The sequence below is a fragment of the Numida meleagris genome, chromosome 19 (assembly GCF_002078875.1).
Source record: "Numida meleagris isolate 19003 breed g44 Domestic line chromosome 19, NumMel1.0, whole genome shotgun sequence".
Lineage (NCBI taxonomy): Eukaryota > Metazoa > Chordata > Aves > Galliformes > Numididae > Numida > Numida meleagris.
This window is the reverse complement of record NC_034427.1, coordinates 3,381,948-3,409,804: the sequence shown is the minus strand read 5'-3', so window position 1 is coordinate 3,409,804 and position 27,857 is coordinate 3,381,948. Positions and strand designations below refer to the sequence as shown.

At 46.3% G+C, this 27,857-nt stretch overlaps 2 protein-coding genes across 6 annotated transcripts; both read left to right on the top strand.

The window, feature by feature from the left end:
* SGK2 (SGK2, serine/threonine kinase 2) lies at positions 529-13,560 on the top strand. Of its 4 annotated transcripts, none has more exons than XM_021416743.1 (14): positions 529-580; positions 4,717-4,786; positions 5,746-5,803; positions 6,447-6,496; positions 7,047-7,104; positions 7,669-7,752; positions 8,078-8,209; positions 9,016-9,128; positions 9,606-9,642; positions 10,192-10,278; positions 10,809-10,904; positions 11,169-11,324; positions 11,734-11,823; positions 12,043-13,560. In XM_021416743.1, the coding sequence occupies exons 1-14, from the start codon at positions 529-531 to the stop codon at positions 12,196-12,198; spliced, it is 1,239 nt and encodes a 412-aa protein (XP_021272418.1). In that variant the 3' UTR covers positions 12,199-13,560. The 4 variants fall into 4 exon arrangements, with proteins under 4 accessions (XP_021272418.1, XP_021272416.1, XP_021272417.1 ...); XM_021416741.1 differs by lacking the exon at positions 529-580 and adding an exon at positions 1,628-1,901; XM_021416742.1 differs by lacking the exon at positions 529-580 and adding an exon at positions 4,109-4,196.
* On the top strand, positions 13,733-27,013 carry IFT52 (intraflagellar transport 52). Of its 2 annotated transcripts, XM_021416739.1 has the most exons (14): positions 13,733-13,932; positions 15,191-15,278; positions 15,528-15,657; positions 16,387-16,462; positions 16,549-16,620; positions 18,158-18,284; positions 19,155-19,304; positions 20,112-20,198; positions 20,835-20,903; positions 21,617-21,771; positions 22,821-22,908; positions 24,061-24,169; positions 24,734-24,879; positions 25,456-27,013. In XM_021416739.1, exons 1-14 carry the CDS (start codon positions 13,814-13,816, stop codon positions 25,501-25,503), a joined length of 1,464 nt encoding a protein of 487 aa, XP_021272414.1. In that variant the 5' UTR covers positions 13,733-13,813; the 3' UTR covers positions 25,504-27,013. The 2 variants fall into 2 exon arrangements, with proteins under 2 accessions (XP_021272414.1, XP_021272415.1); XM_021416740.1 differs by lacking the exon at positions 19,155-19,304 and having other exon boundaries at positions 13,734-13,932.

Below are 27,857 nucleotides of genomic sequence, written 5' to 3'. Positions count from 1 at the left end.
TCTGTGAATGGTATCCTCCCCACCCCCGGGGACATGGGGACTGCCCTGGGAATCCTCTGCATGCGTTTGGGGTGACATCCCTTCCGTGGGACCGATGTCCCTGCCAGGCTGTCCCCAGGGCTGGGAGGTGACACTGGCAGGGCCAAGGAGCCGGGCATGCTGTCACAGCGGGGCCAGCAGCCACACAGCAACGTCCCACCGCTGCGCTGCCACGGGGCTCTGCTGGCCAGTGTTTAATTGCAGCACGGGTTAATGATTTCAGAGCCGAGCTCCAGTGCCAGTTCCCACCGGCACCAACTCCCTGTCCCTGCTGTGAGCAGGGGACACGCGGGGACACGGTGTGCGGGGGATGAGGGGCTCCGTCCCCGCGCCTGTCCTGGTGCACAAGGTGTGTGGCCCTAGAGGGACATGTGCCCGCATGACACACGTGCCCTCCAGCACAGCCGCCCGCGCTCGTCCCTCCTTTCACCGTGTGCTCTTTGCCTTCGCACAGCAACCACCTAAGGACTCCTGGGGCCGGCTGCCCTGATGCCCACAGCCTGCATGGAGCCTTCCTCCAGCGCCCTGGGGAAGACCAAGGGTAATGGGCTCTGGGGTGGGAGAGCGGGGGCAGAGTGGGAGCGGGCAGAGGGGCTGGGAGGGCACAGCCTGAGCTCTGCTCCCATCGCGCTCGCTGCCGCTGCTGAGAACGCCACATTTGGTATTTTATGCATTCTGCCCGGTGAAACTTCTCCTGCCAGAATCCCTCTGCTGTCTCTGGCCAGGAAGCAGTTCTTTCGTTAAAGACATCACCTGCAAAGAACACGATCAGAGAGATTTTGTCAATAATACTGAGGCTTTTATTGAAAGAAAAAAAAAAAGAGAATATATTGATTTGAAAAAGGGAGTCAGCTGCTGAAAGTGTTTGGAAACGTGATCAGTGCTTTGCAAGTAGGGAGAAAAATAGTAGATAAAAAGAAGTATCACTCCTCTGTTAAAAACATAGTAGGAGGTGATAGTTTTAAATGCTGATTGTGCTGATAGCTTGAGGATGCTGAGCCAAAGCATTGGCCTGAGGGAAAGCAGCAGCCCCAGGCACACTCTGCAGCAGTGAGCACAGCCCTGACACAGGGCGTGGAGTTCCCTCAATCACTGGCACTGCAGCACCCATTGCTGGCACTGCAGCACCCACAGCCCCACTGGCTGTGCACACCACCAGGCAGAGCTGCTGCTGGGTGAGCTATGCTCCTCCTGCAGCCACAGGCAGGAGACATTATAGGAAATGACAACAGAAGCTGCAAGAGACTGTTTTATTTTTAATGATGAGAGAGAGAAGACACCAGCCCTTCTGCAATATCTGCTTTTGCTCAGAGCTTTATTTCTGCTTCTCCTCCATGTGTCCGTGTTTGCATTTAACCCCACTCCCCAGGCAGGAGGAGCATCCTGCAAGGAACTTCTAGGCTCAAGCGGAACCAAAGGGCACCTCTAACCTTCCTCCCAACCACATGACCAAACGCCCAGCTCACTAAAACAGGCAAAATACTGCTCTAGAGCACCTGACAGGTCCCCAACAGCCCACAGCCCATCAGCTTCAGCTGGGCTCCCAGCCCCTGACTATATCTGGCAGGTGCCTGGCCCTGCAAGCAGCTGATCAGCTTTCCTGCTCTCTTTATAGGGCTGCAGTGTAGCAGCAGCACCTAGAGCAAGAGGGGTGCCCATGAGCTCTATGCCGTGCTGCAGGCAGCCCTGCTGCTCCCTGCTGGGGTGTGGAGAAGAGCCCCCTGGGGCCACAGAGCTGCTGGGAGTGGGCTGGGCTGGGGCAGAGATGGGGAGCACAGGGAGTGAGGGGACTGCATGCTCCCCCACTGCGCGCTGCTTCCTGTGCCTCCCAGCACAGCCTGTGCTGGGTGACATGCTCCCAGGTGTGTGGCTGATGCTTTGTTCTCTGTTTTTGCAGGGTTTTTTTTTTTTTTTAATATCTTTGCAAAGTGCTGCAGGCTTCAGCTGCCTGCTGTTTCTCCAGGTTTGCACGCAGCTTTCTCTCTAGAACCCGAGGGCTGCTGTCTGCAGGCTCCAGCTGGAGCAGCTTAGCTTGCACCCTCCTGCTCTGCAGCGCTGTACAGGTGTCGGGGATGGGATCCCCAGGAGATAACTGGGTGAGGAGCTCTGGGGGACAGTTCAGAGCACTTCCATGAGTGGAGGAGCCCTTAAAGTCTTCCCTTGCACCCTCCTCTGGCTTCTCATGAACATGCAAGCAGAGCTCAGTGCTGGCCTGCAGCTATCTCTCAGATCTGTAGCAGGGGGAAGCTGAGAGTTTCTTTGCCAGCAGAACCTTGTGTCTGCAGAAGTCCATCCCACCTCCCCCTGTGCTCCTGCTCTGAGCTGAAACTGGGGCATCCCCCCATGCTGTGTGCAGGATGGGAGCTGTGGGCTGCCCTGGTGGCTCCCTCTAAGTCCTGTGCTCTTTCCAAAGCCCTGTTGGCCATTCTGCCTCGCTGTGAGCCGTGCTCCCAGCATGGGAGCGGGTTTGCAGTCTGGGTTTGGTGTGAAGTGATGCTGAGAGCGCTGACATCAGGAGGAGGGTGGGAGGCAGCTGCACATGACGTGTCCATGAGGTTGCCTCTCCGCAAGGTACGCGTTGCATCGGTAATGTGTTTGTAGCAAATAACGCTGGGCTGGCATGGGAATGTGGGTCACTGCTGGCAGAGCTGCTGTAGGAAGAGGGAGCTGCTGCTGTGTGCTAGGAGGAAACGTGTTACTGAGGGATGCTTCTTGGGGGAGACTGTGCTGCAGTGAGTGCTCCTGTAAGTAGCAGCTGTATGCTGGGTGTGATGCTTGCTGGGGAGGGCTGTGGGGTGCTTGGTTCGTGCTCGCAGTGTGCAGTAAGTCACTGTGCCACGAAACTCTTCAGGACTTGGTGATGCTTTGTGGCCCTGTGCCTGGAGCATCCCTACTGCCCCTGCGGGTGCAAGGAGTGATGCAGCCAGGCATGGATAACCCGGAGCTCCTGTGTGCTTCCCTGACCTAGTTCTGATTCTGATGTTCTGTGCATGTGTGCACTGGGAAATCTCTGTGCTTTAGGGGGAGTGGGGTTTGGGAGCAGTAAGGAAAAGCCTATTGGTCTCTAATCTGCTGAGCGACCAGGAGCTGGCCAGGCTTTGCAGGTGAGCGTGGGCTGGCAGTGGAGGTGGGTCTGGGTCTGAACAGAAGTGATATAGGATGGGGATGGACAGAGCCTAATGCTGTGCATGGTGCCTCAGTGCAGAGAGGCTGCTGCCTCAGAGAGAGTGCACCTGATGGAATGGTGCCTGTGGTCAGCAGGGACTTGTTGAGCATCTCCACTGGCAGCAGAGTAGCAGCAGAGCAGCACGGGGCATGGGGGTGGGGGGAACATGTGCACAGCCCTGCAGAGCTGCCTGCCTTTGTTCAGCAGCACTGTTCTGCCTCACTGCAGCTCCCAGCCCCTCCTGCCCGGTGTCCCATGCTGCCTGCAGGTACTTCTACATGGGCGCATTTCTGTGCTCTGCTCGCGTGCTCCCCAGTCACCCACGCTGACCCTATCCACAGCCTTGGATCAGGGCTGAAGTCCCTGCCCTGTGCCCGTGGTATCTGCCCAGTCTGTCTGACAGCACGTGGGGCAGACAGTTCCTGGCTCAGGTGACCTTCAGCAAACCTCAGCGGGGTGGGGAGGCAAGCAGGGAAACTAGGACTGTACCCGGTGGGAGGGAGCAGGGCCCAACCAGTCTGGGTGCTGCTGGGCTGCGCTCCTGTACCTGCTGCTGGGTGAGGTCCTGCTGAATGCCTCATGAGGTTTGCTTTGGGTGCTTGCTTTCCCTGCCTGTTTAGAAGCTGTAACATGAAAGGGCTCTGCAGTTGGGCTTGGGCTTGGGCTTGTTTACCCCTGAAATGTGTGCTCCTACCAACCTCTTGTCTGGGGAGGTGTGCTCTGGCAGCCGCTACTTTGGCCGTAGTAGAGCTATTCTGGTATGGCAGCTTGCTTGTGTCCACAAAAGCACTTGCTTATAAGGGTGGGGAAGAAGTACACGTGTGGATGTTTTGAATCTCTCCAGAGGGTGAGAATGAGCCTTAGAATTTTTCTGCTATCTCCTGCTGAACACAACAGGGAACTCCCCCGCTCAGGCTGTGCTCCTGAGGCTGTCCCATGTGCAGTGGGCTCAGGGCTCTGCTCTTCCTCCAGGGCAGAGGTGATGGTGATGGTGGGTACTGGCAGCAGCTCCTGGGTGGGAATCCTGGCACTGGCTGCATTCCCTTGGCCAAGGCTCTGGCTCACCTCCTGCAGGCCCTGAAAGGTCTCATTCAGGTCCCTCATTACTTGCAGAGCCGTGAATGAAAGTGGCAGTGCATGTGCCAAGTGTGTGACGTGTCCCAGCACAGCAGCAACCTTGTGAGCGTTCCTCATCCCTCCTGGGGGTCAGGATGGCTGACGGGGGCTTGGTGGTGCTGCGGGAGCTCTGGTCCTGCTCTGCCCTGGGGAAGGGGGGGGGGGGGCACCTGCTTTGGGGCTCCTGTCCCCATCCTGGGAGCTCTTGAGGGCTCCAGGTGGGGTGGGAGGGAGCTGTCCTGGTTCCTATAATTTCCTGGTTATTTTGGTATGTGGGTGGGAGGGGAGGAGGGTGGCTGTGGGGAGAGGAGCAAGGTCAGTGAAGAACAAACATGCCTCTGTGCCTGTGATTGCGCTGCCTGCTGATCGGCTCTGTGCTCCAACTTGCCCCGCAGAATTCATCAAGCACGGCCGCGAGAGGATAGGACAAACCATCAAGGCGTCCGGCTCCAGGCTCTGCTCATAGTGAGTATGGAACCCCCTGAGGCCAGGAGCCCTTTAAAAGCTCAGCCTGGTGACACTGGTGGTGGATGGCGCTGGCTGGCACTGGCCAGATGTGGGCTGTCCCGGGGATGGCCGCCAGTGCCCGCTGCCACCCTGCAGCTCCAGCCCTGCGCTGCCCCACTGGGTGTGGGGTGACCATGGATCTGTGTGTGGGGCAGAGAGGGGCACTGCTCACAGGTGAGATTTTTGGGGGGCTGTGGGGTCTTCCGGGCCCCTTTGTGCCTGGGGTGAGGCAGAGAGAGGGTGGGGGAGTAGGGAGGGAGGAATATTCAGAGCTGCTCTGCCTGGGTTTCAGAGCCTTGTGGGGCCACAGAGGAACAGTGCTTTCTGGGGCAGGGGAGAAGGGAACAGATTTCAGTTTTGTCCCCCTCCCCTTTTCCCCATCATATTTAATCCTGATTTTTGCAAGGTGTGTAGCAGAACCCTTTAAACTAATAGGAACTGCTGGGTTGGCAGGACCCGGCAGTGCTCAAGCAGGGCAGGTCTAAGCCAACTAAGACACCCAGCAGCTTCACCTGGCCACACTGCAAGGCTGGGGACCATGGCATCCCTGTTCAGTGGGGTGGGTGTCTGCAGCTCTGCTGGTCTCCATGTGTCAGTGCCCTGACCAGTTGCTGCCATCCCGAATTGAAGGCTAGCCACTGCATTCAGGAAGTTTGTACTTGTTCAAACTCTTTGTGTACCCATGACGCTTCTCTCCCCCATCTCCTGTTGCTATGTTTGATGTGCACTTGCTGTGTCCTGCTTCCTATCACATGTGCCCCTCTATGCCCTGGGAGCAGCAGTGCTACTGAGGAGCTAGCTGGGGACCTCAGCTGACCTCCTGTGAAGGAGACAGCATGATCACACCTGGTAGGTTAATGGTGTGAAGCTGCTTCTCTTGGATTTTGTTTTCACTGCTCCCTTACTCTTTTCCCCAGTGCTGAACGAGTTGCTATTTTAATGGATCGTTCCCGGACCTCAGACAGCAGTGCCCAGGTGAGATCCCAGCTCAGAGCTGGTAATCCCCAGGGTGGAAAAAAGAGGAAGAAGCCCTCTGTAGTCTTTTGAGTAAGGCATAATGCCCCCAGAATCTGTGAGAATGAGATGAGAGCAATGTCTGTGTCTGATGTGTATGTACTGAATTTTTCACTGGGAAGAAGGAGGCTGCACCTGCAGTGCTGCTATGCATAAGGTCACCTCCAAGACTCCAGACCTGACAGTTTGAAGCATTAATTGGAAAGAGCATGGGCAGTAGGGTTTGGGGATGGTGCTGGTGCCTGCTGCAGAAGTGCTCCTATGTGTCAGAGCTGTGCATGGGGGTTCCCTGCCCAGCATAGGTGGTGGGGAGCACCTTACCTTGGATGCATCAAGTCAGGACCTAAGCCACCTCTTAGTCCTTTCTCTGCATGTATGGGACGAGGACTTGAACACAGACTATAGCCTAGCAGAGCCTCCTGCTTGGGGATGATATTGCTGCAGTGCCTAGCTCTGTCTTCCCTTTCTCCATCACTTAGTTTACCAATCTATTGCGTATCTCACTGATATATGTTTATTAAAGATAAGGGATGCTATGTTAAGGACAGGAAAACACAGACTGCAGCATGCTCTGTGTGACTAATACTGCTGTCCTCCTCTCTAGCCTCCAACACCAACTGACAACATCAACCTTGGACCTTCTGCTAACCCAAAGTAAGCTCCCTGCAGAAGCCAGGTAGGGTGTGGAGCTTGCCGTGAAGAGATCTGGCAGGGGAAAGCAGGCATTCCCTGCGTCTTGCAAGGGTGGTATCTGCAAAAGACTTACTAACGGCATCACTTAGCTTTTAATGCTGTGCATCAGCTTTCAAGATATTCAGCTGCAGCTCATTCCTGTTCCATGATCATCCTCTGTACGTGTTCTGTGCAGCCTCTAATCACATCTCCCTCTTTTGAGGGATAACAGGGTAAAATCTTCCTCATTACTACTGGCTTCCAAACTGATTCCTCACTCTACAAATGAAGATAAGCTGCCTCAGAAGGTGGCTTCCTGAGAGGCTCCTTGGCCTTTGCTCAGTGCGCTGACATGCAGCGTGAATCCTCTGCTTGCTGACTGCTGGCTGGCAGTGAGGGTCACCTGTCCTGTGTCCTTCAAACACTTTCACAAATGCTTCTGCTTCCAAGAAGGACGATTGCTTTGATAAAGGCATTGCTGTTGCATGTTGTTTTTCCGGAAACATTAACTTGTTTCATTCTTGCCCAACAGTGCCAAGCCAACAGACTTTGACTTCCTGAAGGTTATTGGCAAAGGAAGCTTTGGAAAAGTAAGTAGGCTGGTCCTGGTGGGCTGTGGCTTTTTAGAGATGCCCTAACTGAAGGAATTTGTCCTTTGCTTGCACCTCTCCCGAGGATCTTGGCCATGTTTGGAAAAGGACTGAGACAGGATGGGACTTGAGAGTGGTTTCCATAGTCCATTCTTACTTTAGCTCTAGGAAGAAGTGGGATGTTTCATGCTCAAGGTGGTGATGGGCAGCACTTGATCAAAAAGAATGATTGTAATAGAGCCTCAGATGCCTTCAATTAGCAGAAGGTGCCTAGGCAAAGCTGTGCTTCATAAGATGGCAATGATGAACTTGAAATGGGACTGTCTAAATGTTCTCCAACCACTTTCTGTTGAGTGTGTAAGATGCTTGGTGATGCTGAGTGCCTTTTTCTGGCAACTTGAAAGCCCTGGGAAGGGGGGGATAGTAGGCTGGAGCCTGGTCTTTAAAACTTTGTACCTGACCCTCTGAAGCTGTGTAATTGCTTCCAAGAGCCCAACTAGTGGGGAAGAGTGAGCTCGTGGTGGAAGGTGAGGGACTCAATGCTGTGACATGACTCTGCTGCAGGTTCTCCTGGCCAAACGCAAGTGCGATGGGACCTTTTATGCTGTGAAAGTCTTGCATAAGAAAACCATCCTAAAGAAGAAGGAGGTATGTCTGCCCTCCTCACTACCCCTACACATAGTGATCAGTGTCTGAGCAATACTGGTAATGCAATTGAGCTATCTGCTGGCTGAAGTGAGCGTTCGCATAGACAGCACACACAGTAAACATGGATTTATCTGTGCCATGGGAGTGTGGAGAAGGGACTGAGATGAAGTGAAGTTAGAGAGGGGGGAGTACTTCAATTTTTGGGGCTGGAGTTGGTCCATAGGATTCCCAGATTCCCATGGCTTCAGAACTACAGTGAGCCTGTAGAGCAGGCTGTTCTGGAGAGCTGCCAGAAAAATCTGACTCCTTTCCTGCTTTTTGATAGCAAAACCACATCATGGCAGAACGCAATGTGCTTCTGAAAAATGTCAAGCACCCCTTCCTTGTGGGCCTCCATTACTCCTTCCAGACCTCGGAGAAGCTTTACTTTGTGCTCGATTATGTAAATGGAGGAGAGGTAAGTACAGATTTCATTTTCAGTCTTCTGTTTGGTCTTTCCCAGGCATACTGTTTAATTGCCTAAAAGTTTCTTGTCAGGTGATAATGGTGTTGAAGCATAACATCACTCTGTTGGAAAGAACAGCTAGGAGGGGCTGGCAAGCTATCTCACTTGTAAGTGAAAATATTGCTGAATAGGACCTGTGCTGGCTGATTATCAAGACAAATATGCTGAGAAAAATGTTAGGGACGCTTTAAAATCCCATGGAGAACGTGAGATGTTCCAGTGTTGGTGAACTTCATGGAAAACCCACCCATGTGCCAGCTCTAGGTCCCAGTCTAGTGCTCATGTGATGCTACTGCAGTATGTCAGGTTTCTTTTTCTGAGATGTACAAGCTGCTCTCTCTACAGCTGTCACTTTCTGTGCTACCTGGAACAGACTGGGAGGTGCTACTAACATAGATGTCTTGTTTATGCAGAGTTCCAATTCATATGGGATTCTTAGGTTAATTCTTTTTATGACCACAGTACACCTATAATGGGCTCGTGAGTTGGAGCTAGCAAGAAAGCTTAACTAGACCAGCAGGTGGCCAGGTTTTGGGCAATGGGTTCTTGAGTGCAATGTTGATATAAGAGGAAGACAAATGCAGCAATTCCTGGAAAGGTGCTTAGACAGCGAAATAAGGCTACTTGGCTTGGGCTTATTTGGTGCTGTTTGTGTGCCCCTTGCTACAAATCAGCTTTCCCTTGAATAGCTGGCTTGTGGGCCAGAAAACATCTTTCAGCTTTTAGAGTGGACGTAAACCCTCTTGTCTCTGTCTTAGCTATTCTTCCACTTGCAAAGAGAGCGCTGTTTCCGTGAACCCCGTGCAAGATTCTATGCTGCAGAAGTTGCTAGTGCAATTGGTTACCTGCATTCCTTAAACATCATCTATAGGTAAGGCACATATTCATGCCGGAGAGAGCAGAGGCAGTGGATCCACCAGCCAGTGAGTGCGGGACTGGGGAGAGAAGGGAGGTTTTCAGGGCCATGCAAAGTGTAGTGGCATTCATGGCTGTGAGGGGTGTGCTGTCTGCATGGGACAAGCTGGGCAATAAACACTCCCAGCCCAGTAGTGGGGAAAAGACAATGGTTGCATAGAAAGACTTAGGATAAACCTTGCTAAAGAAATAAGAGATTCTATAACAAATTATGCATGATGAAATGCAAGTTAACGTCTGACCTCTATGAGAGCAGTTCCATGTTAATGTGTATATATTAATACCCAAGAGCAATGGGAGTTTGCACTTGGGAAAGGTCCTGGTGAGTTGGCTTATGAAGTCTTGTTAGTTCCTCTTTTCACCTGATGCTGTTGCTGTTTAGGCCAGATGTTTAGAAAAGCCTGATCTGCTCAAACAGCTTCTTGCCTTGCAGGGATTTAAAACCCGAGAACATCCTCCTGGATTGCCAGGTATATGCCCCTCTCGTGCTGCCTTCTGATTTTAAAAGCATTGGCATCATAATCAGAGGGCTACAGTTCTACAAGCCATGGCTTACTCCATTGCATGGATTTTATATCTATATACCACTACATTTCTGCACAGATCTTGCAAGAGGGAGCAAGCACACACTCTGCAGAACTGCATACAAAACACTCAGCTTGGTTCCAAGAGCTGGGACCTGTCTTCTGGGGAGGGAATTTAGTGCTAGGAGTAAGTCACTGCTACTCTGGTGGTGACGCTATACCACCTGGCTCTGGGATAAAGCAGTGGCAGAGCACAGCAGTGTTGGATGTCATCACAGTGATGCAGTTGTAGAGAAACTTTATAAAATGTACATACTTATTTATTTTCTCCATAGACTTTCTACTTGCATGATAGGACACCCAGAACGTGAGGGAAGGGAGAACAGGTGACCAGCGGGGCACTAAAATGTAGATTAGATAAATGTGAAGGTCAGTGCTTGGAAATCCTGCTGTTTCTCCAGAGAGAGTGGGCCAGGCTGAAATTCTTTTTGTCAGGGACATGTGGTGTTGACAGATTTTGGACTCTGCAAGGAAGGAATGGAGGAAGAGGAGACTACCTCTACGTTTTGTGGCACTCCTGAGGTATGTCCCATGTTGAGTTTTGCTATGAGTTGAGGCCGAGTGCCTCCTTGATACAGGGAGCCTGATAACATAGAAATGATTGTGTGTGAGACCAGACTTGATGTGCTGCTTGCCATGTGAATGCTTACCTGTTGCACCTGGGCTATGAGTAGTTTCATTGCTTTGGGTAGACCTACTGAGTTTGGAAACTGCAACCATCTCAAAATGACATGAGTCCGTTAGAAGCGTGATGTGTCAGCGCAGAACAGGTTTGCTGGTTTTGTTGGTGGGTGGCCAACCATTGTACAAGCTGTTTCTAGGAAGAAAACACTCTGTAGCCCAGGAAAACAATTAATTTCTTTTTTGGGGGACAGGTGGGTTGTTGGTAGGTGTCTGAGGCAAATGGAAAATCTTTGTAAGTCTATTAGAAGATGCTGCTGTGTACTTCCAAATGGATTTGCTGAACTTGAACTGCAGCTGGGTTTGCATACTTACAAAGGTGAAACCCTTCCTTTATGACTTGACTCTTTGACTACTTCTGACTCTTCCAGTACTTAGCTCCTGAGGTGCTAAAGAAGCAGCCATATGACAGAACAGTAGACTGGTGGTGCCTGGGAGCTGTTCTCTATGAGATGCTTTTTGGACTGGTAAGTTTGGAGGCTATTTTATTTTATGTAGAGGAGAACTTCACTTCCAGATGTGTGAAGTGAGGTAAACCTCACGTTCCTATGGTACTCAACATGGACAACTGAGGCAGGTAACTGAATGCAGGATTCAATTGTGTCCTTCCTTTGAGCAGAGGTTCAGGTTGCCCTTAACTTCTCCATGTGGGACTCATTTTGGCCTGTGATGTGTGGTTCCTTACTGCAGCTTGTACTTGACCAGGCTGCTTCTCTTCTCTTTCAAACTAGCCTCCCTTTTATAGCCGGGATGTGTCTCAGATGTATGACAACATTCTCCACAAGCAACTCCAGATCCAAGGAAGCAAGACTGTGGCAGCCTGTGATATCCTCCATGGACTTCTCCACAAGGACCAGAAGAGGAGGCTGGGTGCCAAAACAGACTTTGTAGGTGGCCTCCCTTATGATTAGGAGGGAGGATGAATAAGAAGCCTTCCTATGTTGAGCTTTTTTTTTTTTTTAATGGTAACAGCACTGCCTTGTGAAAGGCTTTCCATGTAGGTTGATCTTTCCAGTTCCCTGAAAGAGGTATATGGGGTTGACTCCTTTCTAAAGGGAAATGCTATGGTTCAAGATGTGGTGGCAAGCTAGAACACCTGCAATGGTGTCATCTCATCCCTTCAAGGGATTATAGGACTATGACCTTAATGTGTTAAGGACTTGTTACATGGACCCTATGTGGACATGTGGCAGCTCCAAGCGTTGCTTCAGTGACTTACTGCTATGAAACCAGTTGGCAGGTGCTGAGAAAGAAGGGTTAGCAGACAACTGACACCCCCTCCCCCTTTCCATGCAGCTTGAGATAAAGAACCATGTATTCTTCAGCCCAATAAACTGGGATGACTTGTACCACAAGAGGATTACCCCTCCGTTCAACCCTAATGTGGTAAGTGGGTATTTAAGTTGGTATCTACCTTATAGTGGTCCACAAGGAATTGGAGCTGCAAGGTCCAAGGCTCTTCTCCAGGAACTTCTCCCTTGTTGATGGTGAGGGATGCTGAAGTGCAGGTTATGCACTGCAAGTGTGGTGGTAGGGGACTGACCACAAGCACGTGCTTGGGGTCTGCTTGCCCAAAATGATGTGTACCTCTGCTCCTTGGTTTAGGCTGGTCCAGCTGATCTGCGGCACTTTGACCCAGAGTTCACCCAGGAAGCGATCTCTGCCTCCATCACCCACACACCCGACTTAGCAGCCAGCAGCTCCAGTGCCTCAGATGCATTTTTAGGATTTTCTTATGCACCAACTGAAGAGGACTTCTAGATTTTATAAAGGCTCTGAGAAGCCAGATTTTAACTGAATGGATTTTTATGTTTGCTGTTATTGCTGTGGCTTTTCTTGTTTCAGTTTTTGAAAGGAATAGTAATGTCATTTGCTCATGGTTTAAGGAAATTGGGACTAATTCACTAACTGGTTAGGATGGAACAGAGCTCTTAACTTGTGCTGTTTGGTAGATTTGCCTCTAAATGCGTGTTCCTCTAACGGGGAAAGTGAGACACTGATAAGAATTATCACTATTATTTTCCCCTGGGTGTCTTGTACTGCTTGGTAGGATTGTATTCACTGTGCTTGTATTTATGGCTAAGGTATATGTACCATCACTCACATCACAGCCGCATCTCTGTAACAGGTGATTTCTATGGTGTGGAGCTAATGCTGCCCAGCATGTCTGACTGCTTTGGCTTCCCCATAACAAAGGGAAACTCTTCACACCACAGCAGTGGGCAGATCAGTGGCTTCTTCCTTTTAAGTGGGATGTGCTCATCTGAAGGGCTAGGCTGGAGTTAAACTGGGGTAGTGCAGCAAGCCTTGGGCCTATGGCTATTAAAAATGCTCATAGCTGCAGAGGTTCCCCTGTTCCTGCCTGCCTGTGCTTGATGAATTTCAGTACTTCAGAAAGGTGGAGGTCAATGGATCCCCCTGAAGAAGCAGAGCTGCCTTGGAGGAAGGGGTGAGCACTGCTGGTGGTGGGGGGGGGGAAGCCATTTCCTCATCCTGGGCTGAGCCTGTTTGTCAGTTATTGCTGACAGGTCTGTAGGTCCTGAAGTGTGCTGTGACCTCTCCTCCGAGCATGTCGTTTCCTGAGCTGAGTGGATTACCTGCTCTTATTCTGATGCAGGAAGGGTATGCTGTGTGTTTAAAAAAACAAAACGTGTTTTAAAGAAAAACAAATACCAGTTAAAAATGGGTGGGGAAGGGGCTGGGTTGCTTGGCAAAATAAAGATTGTGGAGGGTGGGAATTCTTTCACAGCATGTGCTTGACTTGTCTGAGGAACACCAACACGTGGTGCGGAGCCCCAGGAGCTCAGGGTGGGGGGACAGACCCCACACGTGTGGTTGGGGGGGAGCTGCTCCTCAGCACGACGGCAGCAGAAGCCTCCCTGTGCCCGCGCTGCTCTGACGATGCCTGTCACCAATGTAGAAACGTTGTTTTTTCTGCCTTAATTTAAATACTGGTGTACTTATTGAATGCCACCTCGCCCTTTCTTTCCTTGAGTCCTTTTGAGGAGGAGAAGGGGATGAGTGATGTTCACGCTGTGGGAAGCTTGTACGGGAACACTGTATCTTGTATGTACAGGAGTCACCAGAACTACGGCACGGTTTCTATTAAAGCGCGTACCCCGCTCTGCTCTCTGGCCTGTATGTCACCGAACCTGGGGGCGCGGGGGGTGCAGGCCCCCAGCACAGCGCCCCCCTCCGGCGGCTGCCGGCCCGGGAGCGCCGCGCTGGTAGATCCCGCCCGCGGCGTTTCCTGGGAGGTGGAGCGAACCGCCGCTTCGGCTCCAGCGCTGGGGGGGGGCGCGGTCTACTGCGCATGCGCGAGCGGCGCGTTGCTGGGCGGCCGCGGGCCGCGTCGTGCCCGCTCGGGTAGCGCCCTATGGAGAAGGGCTCGCGGAACGCCATCGTCTTCAACGCTTCCAAAGGGGAGGCCTTCACTCCCGCCAGCAGCTACAAGGCATGGCGTAAGAGGCTCCGAGGGAACTGGAAGATCCTGAGGTGAGGGGCGGCTTCTGCCGGCAGGGCCTGAGGAGGGCCGGGCCGCTGCTACCCCCGTCCTCCCGGCGCGGGCTCCGAGCTGCCCGGCCCGGCTGCGCGGCGGCTCAGTGCTGCGGCTCAGTGCTGCGGCTCAGTGCTGCGGCTCAGTGCTGCGGCTCAGTGCTGCGGCTCAGTGCTGCGNGCGGCTCAGTGCTGCGGCTCAGTGCTGCGGCTCAGTGCTGCGGCTCAGTGCTGCGGCTCAGTGCTGCGGCTCAGTGCTGCGCTGCTGCAGCCGCTGTGTTGGCTGAGCTCGGGTGCCGTGCTCAGCTGGTTGGGTTGGAGCTCTCGTGTCTCCTCGGTGGAGCAGAAGAAAAGCCCTCCGCTTGCACGGATTCGGGTTTCTGATTCAGTGTCATTTATTCCGTGGTAAAGATAAGCCCGCCCTTGTGCGTGTGGTTATCGGTGCTTCCCACTACAAAGTCAGTCCAGAGAGAACGAAACAAAGAAAGAAGGCCTACAAATGGGTCTGCGCTGAGTTGTGCAAATAAATGCCTAGGTTCCTCGTCCCCTTCCTGGGATGGTGTTTTCGGCACCGTCTGGACAAGACAAATCTGCCTTTGACTGGTGACATAACTCAAGCATAGAGTATTGCTGCTGCTTCTGCTCCTGTACCAACACAGCAGCCTTTGCTGGAGCCCAGCTCTGGTGGCTCTGCTAGCAGTGCTTTCCCTGTTTCCCAGCAGCTAGCAGCCTGTAGGGCCTCAAAGGTCACGGAGACAGTTTGGTGGGAGGTGTTAGGTCTCTGCTCAGCATCTTTAGCTATCAAAGAAGCTGTCTGATGGCGACAAAAACAGCGTACTTAAAGTGGAAAAAGTCAACTTCTCATTTTTGTTTTAGAAAGCAATTGCTTTAATATTAGCAGTGATGCTTTCTTGCATTTTCTGCCTGGCGTTAAGGACCTGAGGTTAGTTAAGTAGCTCACAACAGGGAGTGAGGTGTAGCTAGAGACTGTTCCTTGTTTGAAATACAAAGTGCTGCAGCTGCTAATAAAATTTGTGCAAGTTCTGGATCTGCCACAGGGCCTTGCTAATGGTGCTTTATATTTGACAGGTTGAAATTTCTGAAGATTATCTTCATTTGAGTTGTCAGCTCAAAACCAAAATAAAAGGATGTGAAGTGACTGAAGTGATTTGCTTTGTATTTATTTGCTGCTTCTTAAAAACAATCGTACTGTGGTTCAGGACAAGAATGCCATGTCTTTTTGTTAATCTGTTCATAGCTTAAAAGATGAGATAACATCTGAGAAACTGTTTGGAGTGAAGCTGTGGATAACAGCTGGTCCAAGAGAAAAGTTCAGTGCTGCTGAGGTAAGAAGTCAGTATCTGTTTGTAAATTAGCTGTGTTTGTAAATTTGCTTAATGTAAAATAGAAAATAACAGTATAGATGATTTTGCAATGTTATTACTTTATATGAATTTACACAACATGAGGTTTGAACGCTTTTCTCATAGCATCAAATTCATTGCAGGTTGTCAGAATAATCTCAGCGTAGCTTCTTGCAGTCTTACTGTTAGCTTCTTTCACTTACGTTTTTCTGGGTGTTTGTTGTCTTCTAGTTTTTGGTTCTGAAGAAATTCCTGGAGGATGGTGGAGCCATCCTGGTGATGCTAAGAGAAGGTGGAGAGTCCAGATCTGGCACAAACATTAATTTTTTGTTAGAAGAATATGGGATCGTTTTCAATAACGGTAACGGGGCTCACTGATACCTTTTATTCTTTCATTTTCCGCAGAGTCTAAGTGCAGTTCAGTCTGTAGGGTATGAACCTTGCAGGTCCCACTCACAGAGTATGCCTTTGGATCTTTTCAGGATATGTTTCTCTTGAAATCTGTATGTGCTTTGCAGTGTAATACTGAAGCGCACCAAGAGCTTTCCATGGGTACAGCAGCTTGATAACATCTCAGCCATCTCCGTGCCTCACCTGAAGCAGCTGTGGCACTTTCTTGCAGGAGACCAGTAAAATGCAATTTTTTAGGTTTTGCACTGCCAATAAACTGAGTGTCTCAGTGTACATAAAATATTTGTAGGCTCTTTGGTAGTCTCTTAGACTGTGCTGTTTTTTTTCATGCATCAACGCTATTGATCATCATCAAGCTTTTGGAGATACATTAAAAGAATTTGAATTTGAAAAACTTGGATAAGTACACTTTTAACTTAATCTTCTTTTTTTTTATCCAAGAATATGCAGAAGACATGGAGGTGTGGTTATTTTTCATGTTTTTATTTGAAATTGCAAACATATTGCTGGTCTAAATCTTTATGTCCAGAAGGATATGAATTCTTTTGGGGGCCATGTGCCAGCTTTGAGGTGTTGGAAAGAAACAAGGAAGTCAAGAGCTAAACTCATTTAAATTGCTGTGTTTATCGTACTGATCAGTTAAGATATAAATTTCTTCTTATTTTTGTTTTTGTTCAAGATGCTGTTGTACGAAATGTGTATTACAAGTACTACCACCCAAAAGAAGCACTGATCTCTGATGGAGTTTTGAATAGGTAAGTATTTTGGCTATATAAATCTTCACAATAAACTCTTTTAGCCCATAATGTTTTCAGTGGGCTTTGTTTTCAATATATTGTAGGGGAATCAGTGAAGCTGCAAGAAAAACAGTGCTTGAGACAACAGGTGAAGATGGGAACGGACATGACTTGCAGTAAGTGTTTTCCTTTGAGGCAGCTAGTGTGAAAAGCTTTAGCTTCACTCTCAATTGGCAGGCTCCATAGCTGGCAGGAATTTATTTAGCTTCTGTTGAGCGTTTCTGATGTACGTATGTCAGTCTGCTGCTTGCTTCCCAAGGCTTTATCTGGAAAGAAGCCTGTTCAGTGACTCTTGGTAGCAAGTAAAGAGCAGGAATGATAGATCTTGAGGGGAATTATTACTCTCCTGACCAGATTTTTTTTGTGTTCCTTGTCTGTATATTTGAGTTTGATAAAACAGCATAAATACGAATGACCTCTAGTTGATGAGTGGTCGGGCTGTAGACAAGAGGAGCCCTACGTCTTTCTGAAGAGTTTTAGTCTAGGGTAAGGTAGGTGTTGCAGATGATACCAAGCTGGAAGGGAATGTTCACCTGCTGGAAGGTAGTAAGGCACTACAGAGGGACCTGGATTGACTGGATCAGTGGGCCAAAGTAAATTGTATGAGTTTCAATAGGGCCAAGTGTTGGGCCCTGCACTTTGGTCACAGCAATGCCAGGCAACCCTACAGGCTTGGGGAGGAGTGGCTGGAAAGCTGCCTGATGGAAAGGGACCTTGGTGTGCTGATGGACATGGGCTGAATATGAGCCAGCAGTGTGCCCAGGTGGCCAAAAAGACCAATGGCATCCTGGCTGGGATCAGGAATGGGGTGGTGAGCAGGACTAGCAAAATCATCCTGCCCCTGTACTCGGCATTGGTGAGACCCCACCTCGAGTACTGTGTTCAGTTTTGGGTGCCTCAGTACAGAAAGGACATTGAGGTGCTGGAGCAGGTCCAAAGAAGGACAACAAGGCTGGGGGAGGGCTTGGAGAATATGCCCTATGAGGAGAGACTAAAGGAACTGGGGCTGTTTAGGCTGGGGAAGAGGAGGCTGAGGGGAGACCTCATTGCTCTCTTCAAATACCTGAAAGGTGATTGCAGTGAGAGCGGGGCTGGTCTCTTCTCACTGGTGACAGGTGACAGGATGAGGGGAAATGGCCTCAAGTTGTGCCAGGGGAGGTTTAGGCTGGATATCAGGAAAAACTTCTTTACAGAAAGGGTTGTTAAGCACTGGAACAGGCTCCCCAGGGAGGTGGTTGAGTCACCATCCCTGAATGTGTTTAAAAACCGTTTGGATGTGGTGCTCAGAGACATGATTTAGTGGTGGGTTGTTAGAGCAATATGGTCAGGTTGCGGTTGGACTTGATGATCTTGGAGGTCTTTTCCAACCTGAGCAATTCTATGATTCTATGTGTTTTGATGTTTAACTTTCTGTCTGTGCTAATTTATTCCACAGAGAAGTGAAAAGATACTGAGAATAATACAGCTTTTCCGTAAATAACTTTAAATGTTTTTATTTTTCCTTGCTGCTGGTTTATAGACTAGTGCAGTAAATGTGAGGATGATTGCAAGGAAGATCGTAAGTGTAAAAGCATCTAATATATATATTTGTCAATGATTAAGTACGCCTGCTCTTCTCTCATACATGTGAGTGTGTTTATGTATTTTCTGCAGAGCTCTCACTTTTGTGTATCCATTTGGTGCCACACTGAATGTGATGAAACCAGCAGTGGCTGTTCTGTCAACAGGATCTGTCTGCTTCCCTCTCAACAGGCCTATTCTTGCATTCTATCAGCACGAGGTATGATTCTGCATGAAGCAAGCCATTTAATTTAACCATTTAATGAGATTGTTAGCTTTGTTAACACTGAATTAGGGAAGAGGACCACCAGCTCAGAACTGGTAAATGTCTGTTATCTGTGCAGCTTTCTTAGTTTATTTAAAAAAAAACAAAACAACTACTAGTAGTGGATGGGTACAAAGAGTATTGTTAGTGAACATAGCTACATTAACATGCACTTTACTGTGTAGATAACTTTCTAACACTGTTGTGGTTTTTTTAATATCTTAGGAAGACTTTTTATTTATTTTTTTACTGAGGATGCCTGTCTTCATTCCCCCATGTTGTGGCAAATATGCACCCTCTAAATCAAAGACAGTACAGCAGCACGAGGGAACTTACAAGTACACTTACTGCTTGTATTTTATGTGTAAGTGTTGGAGAAAGATGCAGTAAAATCCCTTCCCCCAGTACAATATTTGCACATAAATCCAATGAACCTATAGGCTCATGTCTTGCACTGATGATAATCTTGAAATTATTTGCATTAATGCAAAGATGTCTTTTTGTGACGTAAGTTGCTGAAGTTATGTAAAGGCTTACTGGGATTATAGCCTTGCCAGTTAGAGTTCTCATTTCAAGAGCGTGCCTGTTTATGTGGAGTTCCATGTGCTTCACCTAATGGGTACAGAGAAGTGTGTTTTCTTCTGGAAAATATAACAAATACATTGTGCTCTAAGTGAAATCCATGTAACGTGTTTGTACCTCCAAAAGATCCTCTGCATGGGTTGATCACTGAAATGGAAACAATTACATGTCATACAGGTAGTTCTTCCTGTATTATGGCACTAAAATGTGAAATCAAATAGGTGGCATCATTTTTCTGTCTAGCTTGCAGAAGTTGTAGACAAAAAGATAGAAGATGAAGCCAGAGGTTCTTTCTCAGGCAGAGCAGAGAAACGTACCAGAAGGAAAACAGAATCTATTGGAGCAAAGAAGAGATGCAGTAAAGAACAGCAACAAAAATTGAAGGAGTGGAAAGTAAGAGCAGAGGATGCTGTCTAGGTACACTGTTTGGAATAGAATTCAAGTTATTTGTTTGCAAAACGTGGAGTAAGAAATATCAGAAATTTGTTAGACAAACGGGAGCTCCGTTTAAGCTTGAATATCTTCAAAGTCATTGCAGCATTCCTTGTGGGTGTTTTATGCCTTGAGTTTCGCAGCTGGTGCAGGAAGCACGCAGTGTCTGGTTCTGTTGAAAACCTCCTATTTCTTATGTGTGCCCTTGTGGAAGGTCTGAGGGGTGATCTGGGTAGGGAAGAAAACTGAAGTTGTTTCATGAATGCCTTTTTATGCACGTTTGATTTAGCTAAAGAAAAATGTAAGGGCCTGAATATTTTGCATTTTATATTACAAGTAATGAAATTATCAAACTCTTCTGTCATTAGCTGATGTACTTACGTGCTATATCGACGTGCATGCATGTCGCTGTCCTTTCGGTTTCCACTTTTTTAACTTGTTTTTTGCTTCATTGAAAAAAAGTATTCTTTTTTCTGCAAAAATAACCTAAGTGCAGCTGTTGTTGATGATAGGGGATTTTTTGGATTGCCAGCAAATTGTCTTTCTAATGTTAGAAAAGATCAGTATTTTACTAAATTTATGACCCTTCAGAACATGTGCTCTTACAAGAATGCTGCACTCTTGTGAGCATTCCATGTTTGAAACTGCCTTTCATGCTTATTCCAACATTTTTTGTTTAAATTGCTTTGTAATTAGATGCCATTAACAATTGCCTCTACAGCAGCAGCTAGGAGTGTTTTTTTGCTATGTTGTATTCTTTCTCGATAGAGTCAAGGTGGAAAGATGGCAGCACTGGGATCTTGCCACATGTTCAGTGATCAATATTTAGATAAAGAAGAAAATGCTAAGATCATGGTAAGTTTAAAGAATATCTTTTCTTCGTGGCAGTTGTAAAGCAATTCAAGCTTAGTAGCTTCCTCTTGGCCAAGGAACTGTGAAGTTGATTCAGTGTGGAGGTTCTTACCTAATGCTAACAGCTAACGTCCTGGGGACTGTGTCACAGCACAATTAACAGAAAGCAGTTCTTAACAATATGGTTTATTGTTTATGTTTCTGGACTCTAAGAAGCTTTTCCTACTCATGTTCACCACTTCATTGTTACTAAAATGATCAGTAGGTCTTTCTTGGTTTGCTACTTCTTAGTTTCTTTAGTGCCTGACTTTTGCTACATGATTAATATTAAAGCTTTGCACATCTAGCTCCTGATAGGAGATGGTTGTAATGTGCTTTCCGAAGGGCTGTGTATACTGCCCTCATCTGTAAGAAGGGGTTTTCCTGAAAGCACACATCTCACACGTAGTGTGCTTGTTGTTGTGAATCATTGCTTCCATAAAAAAATTAAAGTTTGTATTTTCTCTCTAGAAATTCTTTGATATAGTACCCTTATTTTTTCTTCTTCACAGTATGTTATTAGATTTAATATAAATGTTAAAGTATTATAATAGATTACTTGCGCCTTCCTGGGATTGATAAAGTTTTCCCATTTTCCAGGATGTGCTTTTCCAGTGGCTCACAACGTCGGATATTCATTTAAACCAGATGGATATGGAAGACCCTGAGGTAAGACAGATCCTTCACAAGGGAGTAAATAATAGCGATCCAGCAGTGCTAGTTTTACCAAACCATGTGTTTAGTGCAGAATGGATAACAGCTAGATGAATGCTGTTGTTGTTACAGACCCTTTATTTCGGGTAGAAGTTGAATAGATGGACTAGGAGTGAAAATTGAAGAGAAAAAAAATATATCCATCTTAGATTTGGATTGGTGCTAATTCATAAGGCTTGTTGTGGAAGGCTCTTCCCAGTTTGGCTGTTTGAGATTATTTGCTGTTTAAACGTAACGAGTTTGTACTTCAGTTCTGAGCCTTCAGTCAGAAGAACCATGTGAAGTGAAGGCAGATATTGTTTATCTGGTTAAGGATCAACCTTTGTATCAATTTTAGTTGTGTTTATTTTCTTTTTTTACATGACAAAATTGTATACTCTGTATATATGAAAAGAACAAGTCTTTTGCTCAGTTGAGTGGTAAGCTGTCTTTTTGAATTTTAACATGAACTAACAAATTCAGATACAGTGTCTGTGTAGTAAGAAGCTGTGCAGCTAAGAACAGAATTTGCAGTTTTCTAGTGTGGTAAGCTGCACTGCGAAGGGTCATACCTGGTGGAGAGTGAGGTAATTATTTCTAGATGACCTATTAGGAGAGGTGTAAACTAGTAAGAGACTGTAATCAGGTTGTTCTTCTTAAATAATGGGCACGTCTCTGTGGTTGTTCAGATTTCAGACTACACCGTGCTCCCAGATACAGCTGCACTATCTGAACAACTGCGAGTCTGTCTGCAAGAAGGAGATGAGAACCCAAGAGACTTCACAAAGCTGTTTGATACATCCCTGTATCAGCTGGATACAACTGCCCTCCCTTCAGTTATCAAGTCAGCAGCTGTGAATTTATTTATTTATTTATTTGCTGCGTTCTTTTTTCTACATTTTCTGCTTGTGTTTATTGTGCCCGCTTAGCAGAAACTGAACTGTGTACCGTGCTCTGAATATGGATGCACCAGAGCTCTGAGTGTGACACTGAGGTCTTCTCTTGTTCTGCAAATTTTTTTTTTCTTGTTTAGCAAGTTTTCTCTTATCTCAGCTGTAGTTTCTGGCATTCTTTTTTTAGTTTTTCTGTCTGTTGTTGATGCTTTTTGTAGAAGTGCTTGCAGTGATATTGGGTATTTTCTGGAGTGATAACTGAGAGCTGGTTGTTTTTCCTCTCGTGTATCATTACTTGGCATTTACTGAAGCTTTGTTTCATTCATTGTTGCATTTCCCAGCAATTCTCTGTCTTAAGATTTATCTGCTGCTCAGTTTTAGCACTTTTCTATCACTAGCAGCTTTGATTCATGTAACTTATGCTTCTCAGATCACGTATGAACATGTTGAATAATAGCAGGCTTAACACAGATTTTGTAAAACTCCACTCCTGTGTGGGCATTTTCTTCTTACTCTGTATTTCTTTTATTTTCACTAGATGTGAATTCACAGTGGAATGTCCCTTCTGATCCCATAGCAAATTTTTTTTTTAATGGCTTTTGGTGAGGGACTTTCTGAAAAACTTCTTTGAAATCTCCAGTCAGCTCCTTTTGAACTGGATCACTTTTTCCTCATGTATGTTCATCCCTTTAAGAGTTGCTTGATTAATTGAGAGGTGTGACTTCCTTCTATTTTATCATTTTACATGTCCGTCTATCATTGTCTCCTCTGCCATACCTTTAATTTGCTTGCTTTAGAAGTCAGTTATTACTAATACATAGTTCTCTGGGTTCCTTTGAAAAATAGGCATCCCATTTTTTGTGCTATTACTTTCTGCATAATGTTGACCCTAGTGTCTTTGTGAAAATTAACTTTTGTAGTCCTTAATGCATGCAAGTGCGAATGGAAATAGTGCTATTTCTTTTCTCATGCTTTGTCTTTTTTTTTTTTTTTACTGCAGAGCTTATGAACAGTTGAATGTGAAGCATGAACCTCTCCAACTCATTCAGCCTCAATTTGAGACTCCACTACCTGTCCTGCAGCCAGCTGTAAGTAATCTCCTTGCTGATACAGGACCTGGAGAGTCTTTGTTTCATATGAACACACTGTGTGTTGTTTCTATGTTTCTTTCAAGAGAAAAGGGAGAGGAATACTGCAGTAATAATTAATCAGTTAAAAGATCTTGCAACGCATTTGACTCTTAAGAAGTAGCTCTTATTTACACTTGTAATTTTTGTCAGCAGAACTTGAAAATGTGGCATCTGATATGGTAGCATAGCTCCCTAGATCTCTAGGATTGCCTTGCATGTATGATCACTTCAGCTGTCTAGCTGCTCCTGGCCTTGTTAGGCTATGGGGTTCAGCTTTTGCTGTGAAAACAGAAGGTGGTATTTCAGAAAATAGTGCTGTTGTGATCAATATAATTACGCTGCTGGGGAGAAGCCAGTCAGTTCCACTATTCTCTGACCTTCTGCATTTTGGAGGAAGAAGAAAGTAAAGCATTGGGCTTTTACAGCAAGGGCTGGCCAAACTTTTTCCAGCAGAGATTTGGGCCAGCACCCACACCATGAGCTTCAGTGGTGTCACACTCATTTTTTCCTCTGAGTTCTGCCATCATGGCTCCTGCTTTCACTTGGCCACTGAGGAAATGTTATTGTGATAACTGACAGCTAGCTTCAGGGGTCAAGTGAAAGTAGTATCTCTTGCACTACTCTTTAGAAAGAGGTTCATTTAGAAATGAAATGCTCTTTTAAGCACTTGTAAGCCCTGTTAAATGCAGAGTCATACTTGTGGCATATGTGGTGGCTGCATGAAAAGGAAAATACCCTTATCAAAATCAGTGCAGAAATGCTTCAAGGTGAGTTGTTATGGTCCAGTTAGTACCTTGATTATCTCCATACTAAACAGAATCACCTGGATGTCCTGAAATAAAATTAAACTCAAACTGCACAAATATAGCATCTGTAGTTGTGCTAGGTGGTAATTCTGGCATCCTAGAGACTAAACTCTCTTGGAATATTCAGTTATTTTTGCAAAACACTAATGGAATTTTTAAAAGGATGTACGTTTGTACTCTGGGCTTTGGAGTTGCTTTTGGCTTTGTAAAAGGCTTATTGAAGTGCAGTCTAAAACTGTGTTCTTGGAAATTTTTGAAGGATAAGAAAAATAACTGTCAATAAAACATGCTAATTCTCTTCAAGGTTTTTCCACCTGCTTTCAGAGAATTGCCTCCTCCTCCTCTGGAGCTCTTTGACTTGGATGAAACATTTTCCTCTGAGAAAGCTCGCCTTGCAGAGATTACAAACAAATGTAAGCAGAGCAAACTGATTTTTCACACGTGTATACGCAAGTTTTTGTAAGAAAATTTGTAAGAAAAAAAAAGTTTTACTTTAACCTGGGCCTCATTTATGAAAATCCACTGTTGTAATCCTGGGCCAAGAATGCTTTGAGCCTTGGAAGTTGGTTCATGGCTTACAGCTCTTGAAACATCACTTAGCAGCAGTGCAACTTCCTCTTCTTTTCCCTGTCTTTTCTTTTCCTCTTTCAAATGGGCATTTGATTTGCAAGGCCTGCTGTTTTTTAGAGAATTGTTGGCCTCCCTTTCTGTTCTTTTGGGGAATGATTTTTGACATCAGCAGTTCAGTATCTAGTACTGACTGTTGGTAAGTGCCTGTTAAGATTATTCTAAATGCACCTTAAATCTAAACAAGATGAGAAACTACTAGCTGCAGGGATACATCATGACTAGTTCTCTGAGCCTATTCGTAGACTCCCCAGGATACCAAAAATGAATGGTGATTAGTAGTATGTTTTTGCCCAGCTGGTGCAGGTATGTGTGATGCTCACTGCCTCCTTCTTGGGATGCATGTTTAGGTACTGATGATGACCTGGAGTTTTACGTACGAAAGTGCGGCGATATCCTGGGAGTAACAAGTAAACTCCCAAAGGAGAAGCAGGATGCCAAACATATTCTGGAGCACATCTTCTTCCAAGTGGTTGAATTTAAGAAACTGAATCAGGTATTTTTAACAACAGAATTACAAGTGAATTGTTAATAGTATCAACACTGAGGGTGATACATCTTTGTAGCAGCTGCTCTTGTTGCAGGCAAGAGGTACAGGAGTGTGTTAAGCCGTTTGATGTACAATAAAGTAGACCACTGGTGTTTGACACAGAATGCTTATAACTATATAGATTATGTAGTGTTCAATTTATTAAGTCTCCCATTTGTTTCACTTGGGGGATTGATACATGCAAGTGTAGTTTGAGTAATTTCAGTAATGTACACATGCAGCATGTAAGAGCAACCTGCCCTCGTGGATGTTCCCATGCTTGCTAATGCTGCAATGTAAATGTGAAACCAGCATTGTTACTCACCAGGAGTATTGTGTTAAAATTTACAGTAAAGAAGTATTTTATGCATATAGCTCTGTTTGGTGGATCAGCTGTTTTTACTAACAAAATTCACAGCATCGCAAATAGTCTAATTAAGGTAAAAATCCAATATTTGTAGTTATAGCATACAAACTACAGTATATAATCTCTACTGTTAAATTTTTTGTTCTGTTTATGTTTCTCCTTTCCTATTCCCTAAGGAACATGATACTGACACAAGTGAAGCTGGATTCCAGAATGGTAACTGAGACCTGGCTTTCCCTATATGGAGGAGAATCTATTAAAAATGTACTTATCAGTTTTCTTCAACCTCTGTGTTCAGTACACTGATTGAGACTGAGTACTTCACTGAACGTATGGCTCAGTTACATGTAGTAGTTGGGATAACTAATGCCTTTTGAGGAAGTGTTTGTATTTTCCAGATAATTTCCTATTTTTCTATTTCTTTATGGAAACTGTAATTTTGTTATTATATATATATATATAAATCTTATGCTAAGAAAATGTAGGTTTGTTTTTTTTCTTGCTCTGGTATTTATTTTCTTCTAGTAAGGCTTACTGTTGGTCCTTTTGGCTTATGTGTAGACCTTAATTGCTCTGTGGGAAAGATCATTATTTTGGTTGGTGAACTGGAAAAAAAAATACAGCAATAAATATAGGAGATGCTGAAAATATACTACTGTAACACCCCAAGGCAGTCTCCTTTTGGCTCTGCAAAAATGAACCAAGGCAAGGTAGGTTTGTAACTGTTGGAGCAGAAGGTTTCTTCTCAGGGATGGGAAGAGCTGAAATCAAATAGTGATGATGTTGTTGCAGACTGCTGCCTCATTCAAGGTTGGAAATACATCACGAAAAGAAGGGTCGGCATTTGGATTAAAATGCTTTAAGGTTTAATGGATCACTATTACAAAAGGCTGATACTGTGCAGGAAACTCAGGGATATTTTTACTGGAGACATTGAACTAGGTATTGCACAGGAATGGAAACTCAAGTGGAATTCATGGTCCATGAAATGTTGAAGCTCATTGCATTGTGAAAATACAGCCCAGGGTATAAGCAATGAGAGGAACAAATTTGTCACTATCATTAACACTGTGTGTCATTGTTGCTAGAGATTTTTAACAACACTGTGAGGTTGCACTTTGATATACAAAGAGTTCTGTATTTCATCAGACACCCTGACTGTAAAACTTGACTTTTCCCCCACTCTGTAAGGCCTTTGTGACACCTGTGCCTTATCTTTCTCTGCCATGTTTTTTAATGTAAAAGCTGCTGGTTTTCCAAAAGGTTTGTCTTCCTAACCCCTCCCCCCCGAAAAAAAAATTCATTTTACATTGTTTCATGTTTTGGATGCTTTCCTAAAGCTGGTTTCCCAAAGCACCTACTAAGTGACTAATCAGTTGAGATGTGCCAATATAATATTGGCAGGAGGGGTTGTATCTTGGTACACTTTGCAGACAATCCTTTGTCATAGGAGCATGTATCAAAACTTTCATTTCTTCCTCTTTCATTTATTTTTCTTTAATCATATGGTTGTGTTTTTTTACACACAGCAGCACTTCGTACGTTCCAGCTCCAGATTTACATAATAAGCCTTATCTTTCCCCCGACAGTATCAATACCAGTCAGTCAACCGGCACAGACTACAGTTGAACCAAACAACTGTGTGATCTTCTGGCTAATTATAGATCTGGTTTGTACTGTTCTTTGGTGTTTAGACTGCAAACTGTAAATACACTCTCTTTCTGGGTCCCTTTTCAGAGTTGTTTTTGTCACCTGTTCCTGATGTTGTAACATGATTTTTAGAAAGAAGTCATCTGAGCAGCTAGAGAATACAAGCAGCTCCCTGTTTGCTGTTTGTCTCTTGTGCCACGCTGACAGCTGAAGTAAAAGAACAGCTTTTTTCACTGAATGGAGGTTGTTTTGGCCAGAATGCCTACTGTGAAACACGTGTAGAGGCAATAGCTGCCTTCTGTCTTTCAAAACTGTCCCTTCAGCCCTCGGGAAGTGTTTAAACTGTTACTCTATGAACAGAAGTACTGCTTTGGTCAAGGAAATAAAATACATGTAAGGTTTATTGCTACTTGACAGAAGTTTGAAGGAGTTTGATGCAGTGAAGGCTTTCGCTAAGTGAAGGTAGCCAGTGGAAATGTAGGCACCCAGCTAGGCTTAACAGCTTTGAGAAATTAGTGCTGCAGTTGACAAAAGTTGGGTACAAGTTACTTTCCCCTTTTACTCTCATGTATTTTACCACTTCTCCTTCCATCTGTTCCTGAAAGATGGGCAGCAGTATTGTTCCTTCTGCAACACGTAAACACCCTGAAACCTGCCGTTAGCAAGTAACGTTGGAGGCAAAAAAAAAAAAAAAAAAAGTGGAAATTTGAGGAGGGAAGAGCAGCTCCACCATCCGTAGCGCGGTGGGTGCTTTCTGCCCCCAGCACCGGGTGGCGGAGCTCACAGCTGGCCGCCTCTGCAGCGCCGGGCCGGGCCGCGCCGCTCTCCGCCTGTGTTTCTCCCGGCGTGCCAGAAGAGGGATCCCGAGCCCCAGCCCCGAGGACCCGGCAACCGCCCGGCTGTGGCAGCAGGGCCGGGAAGGGCAGGA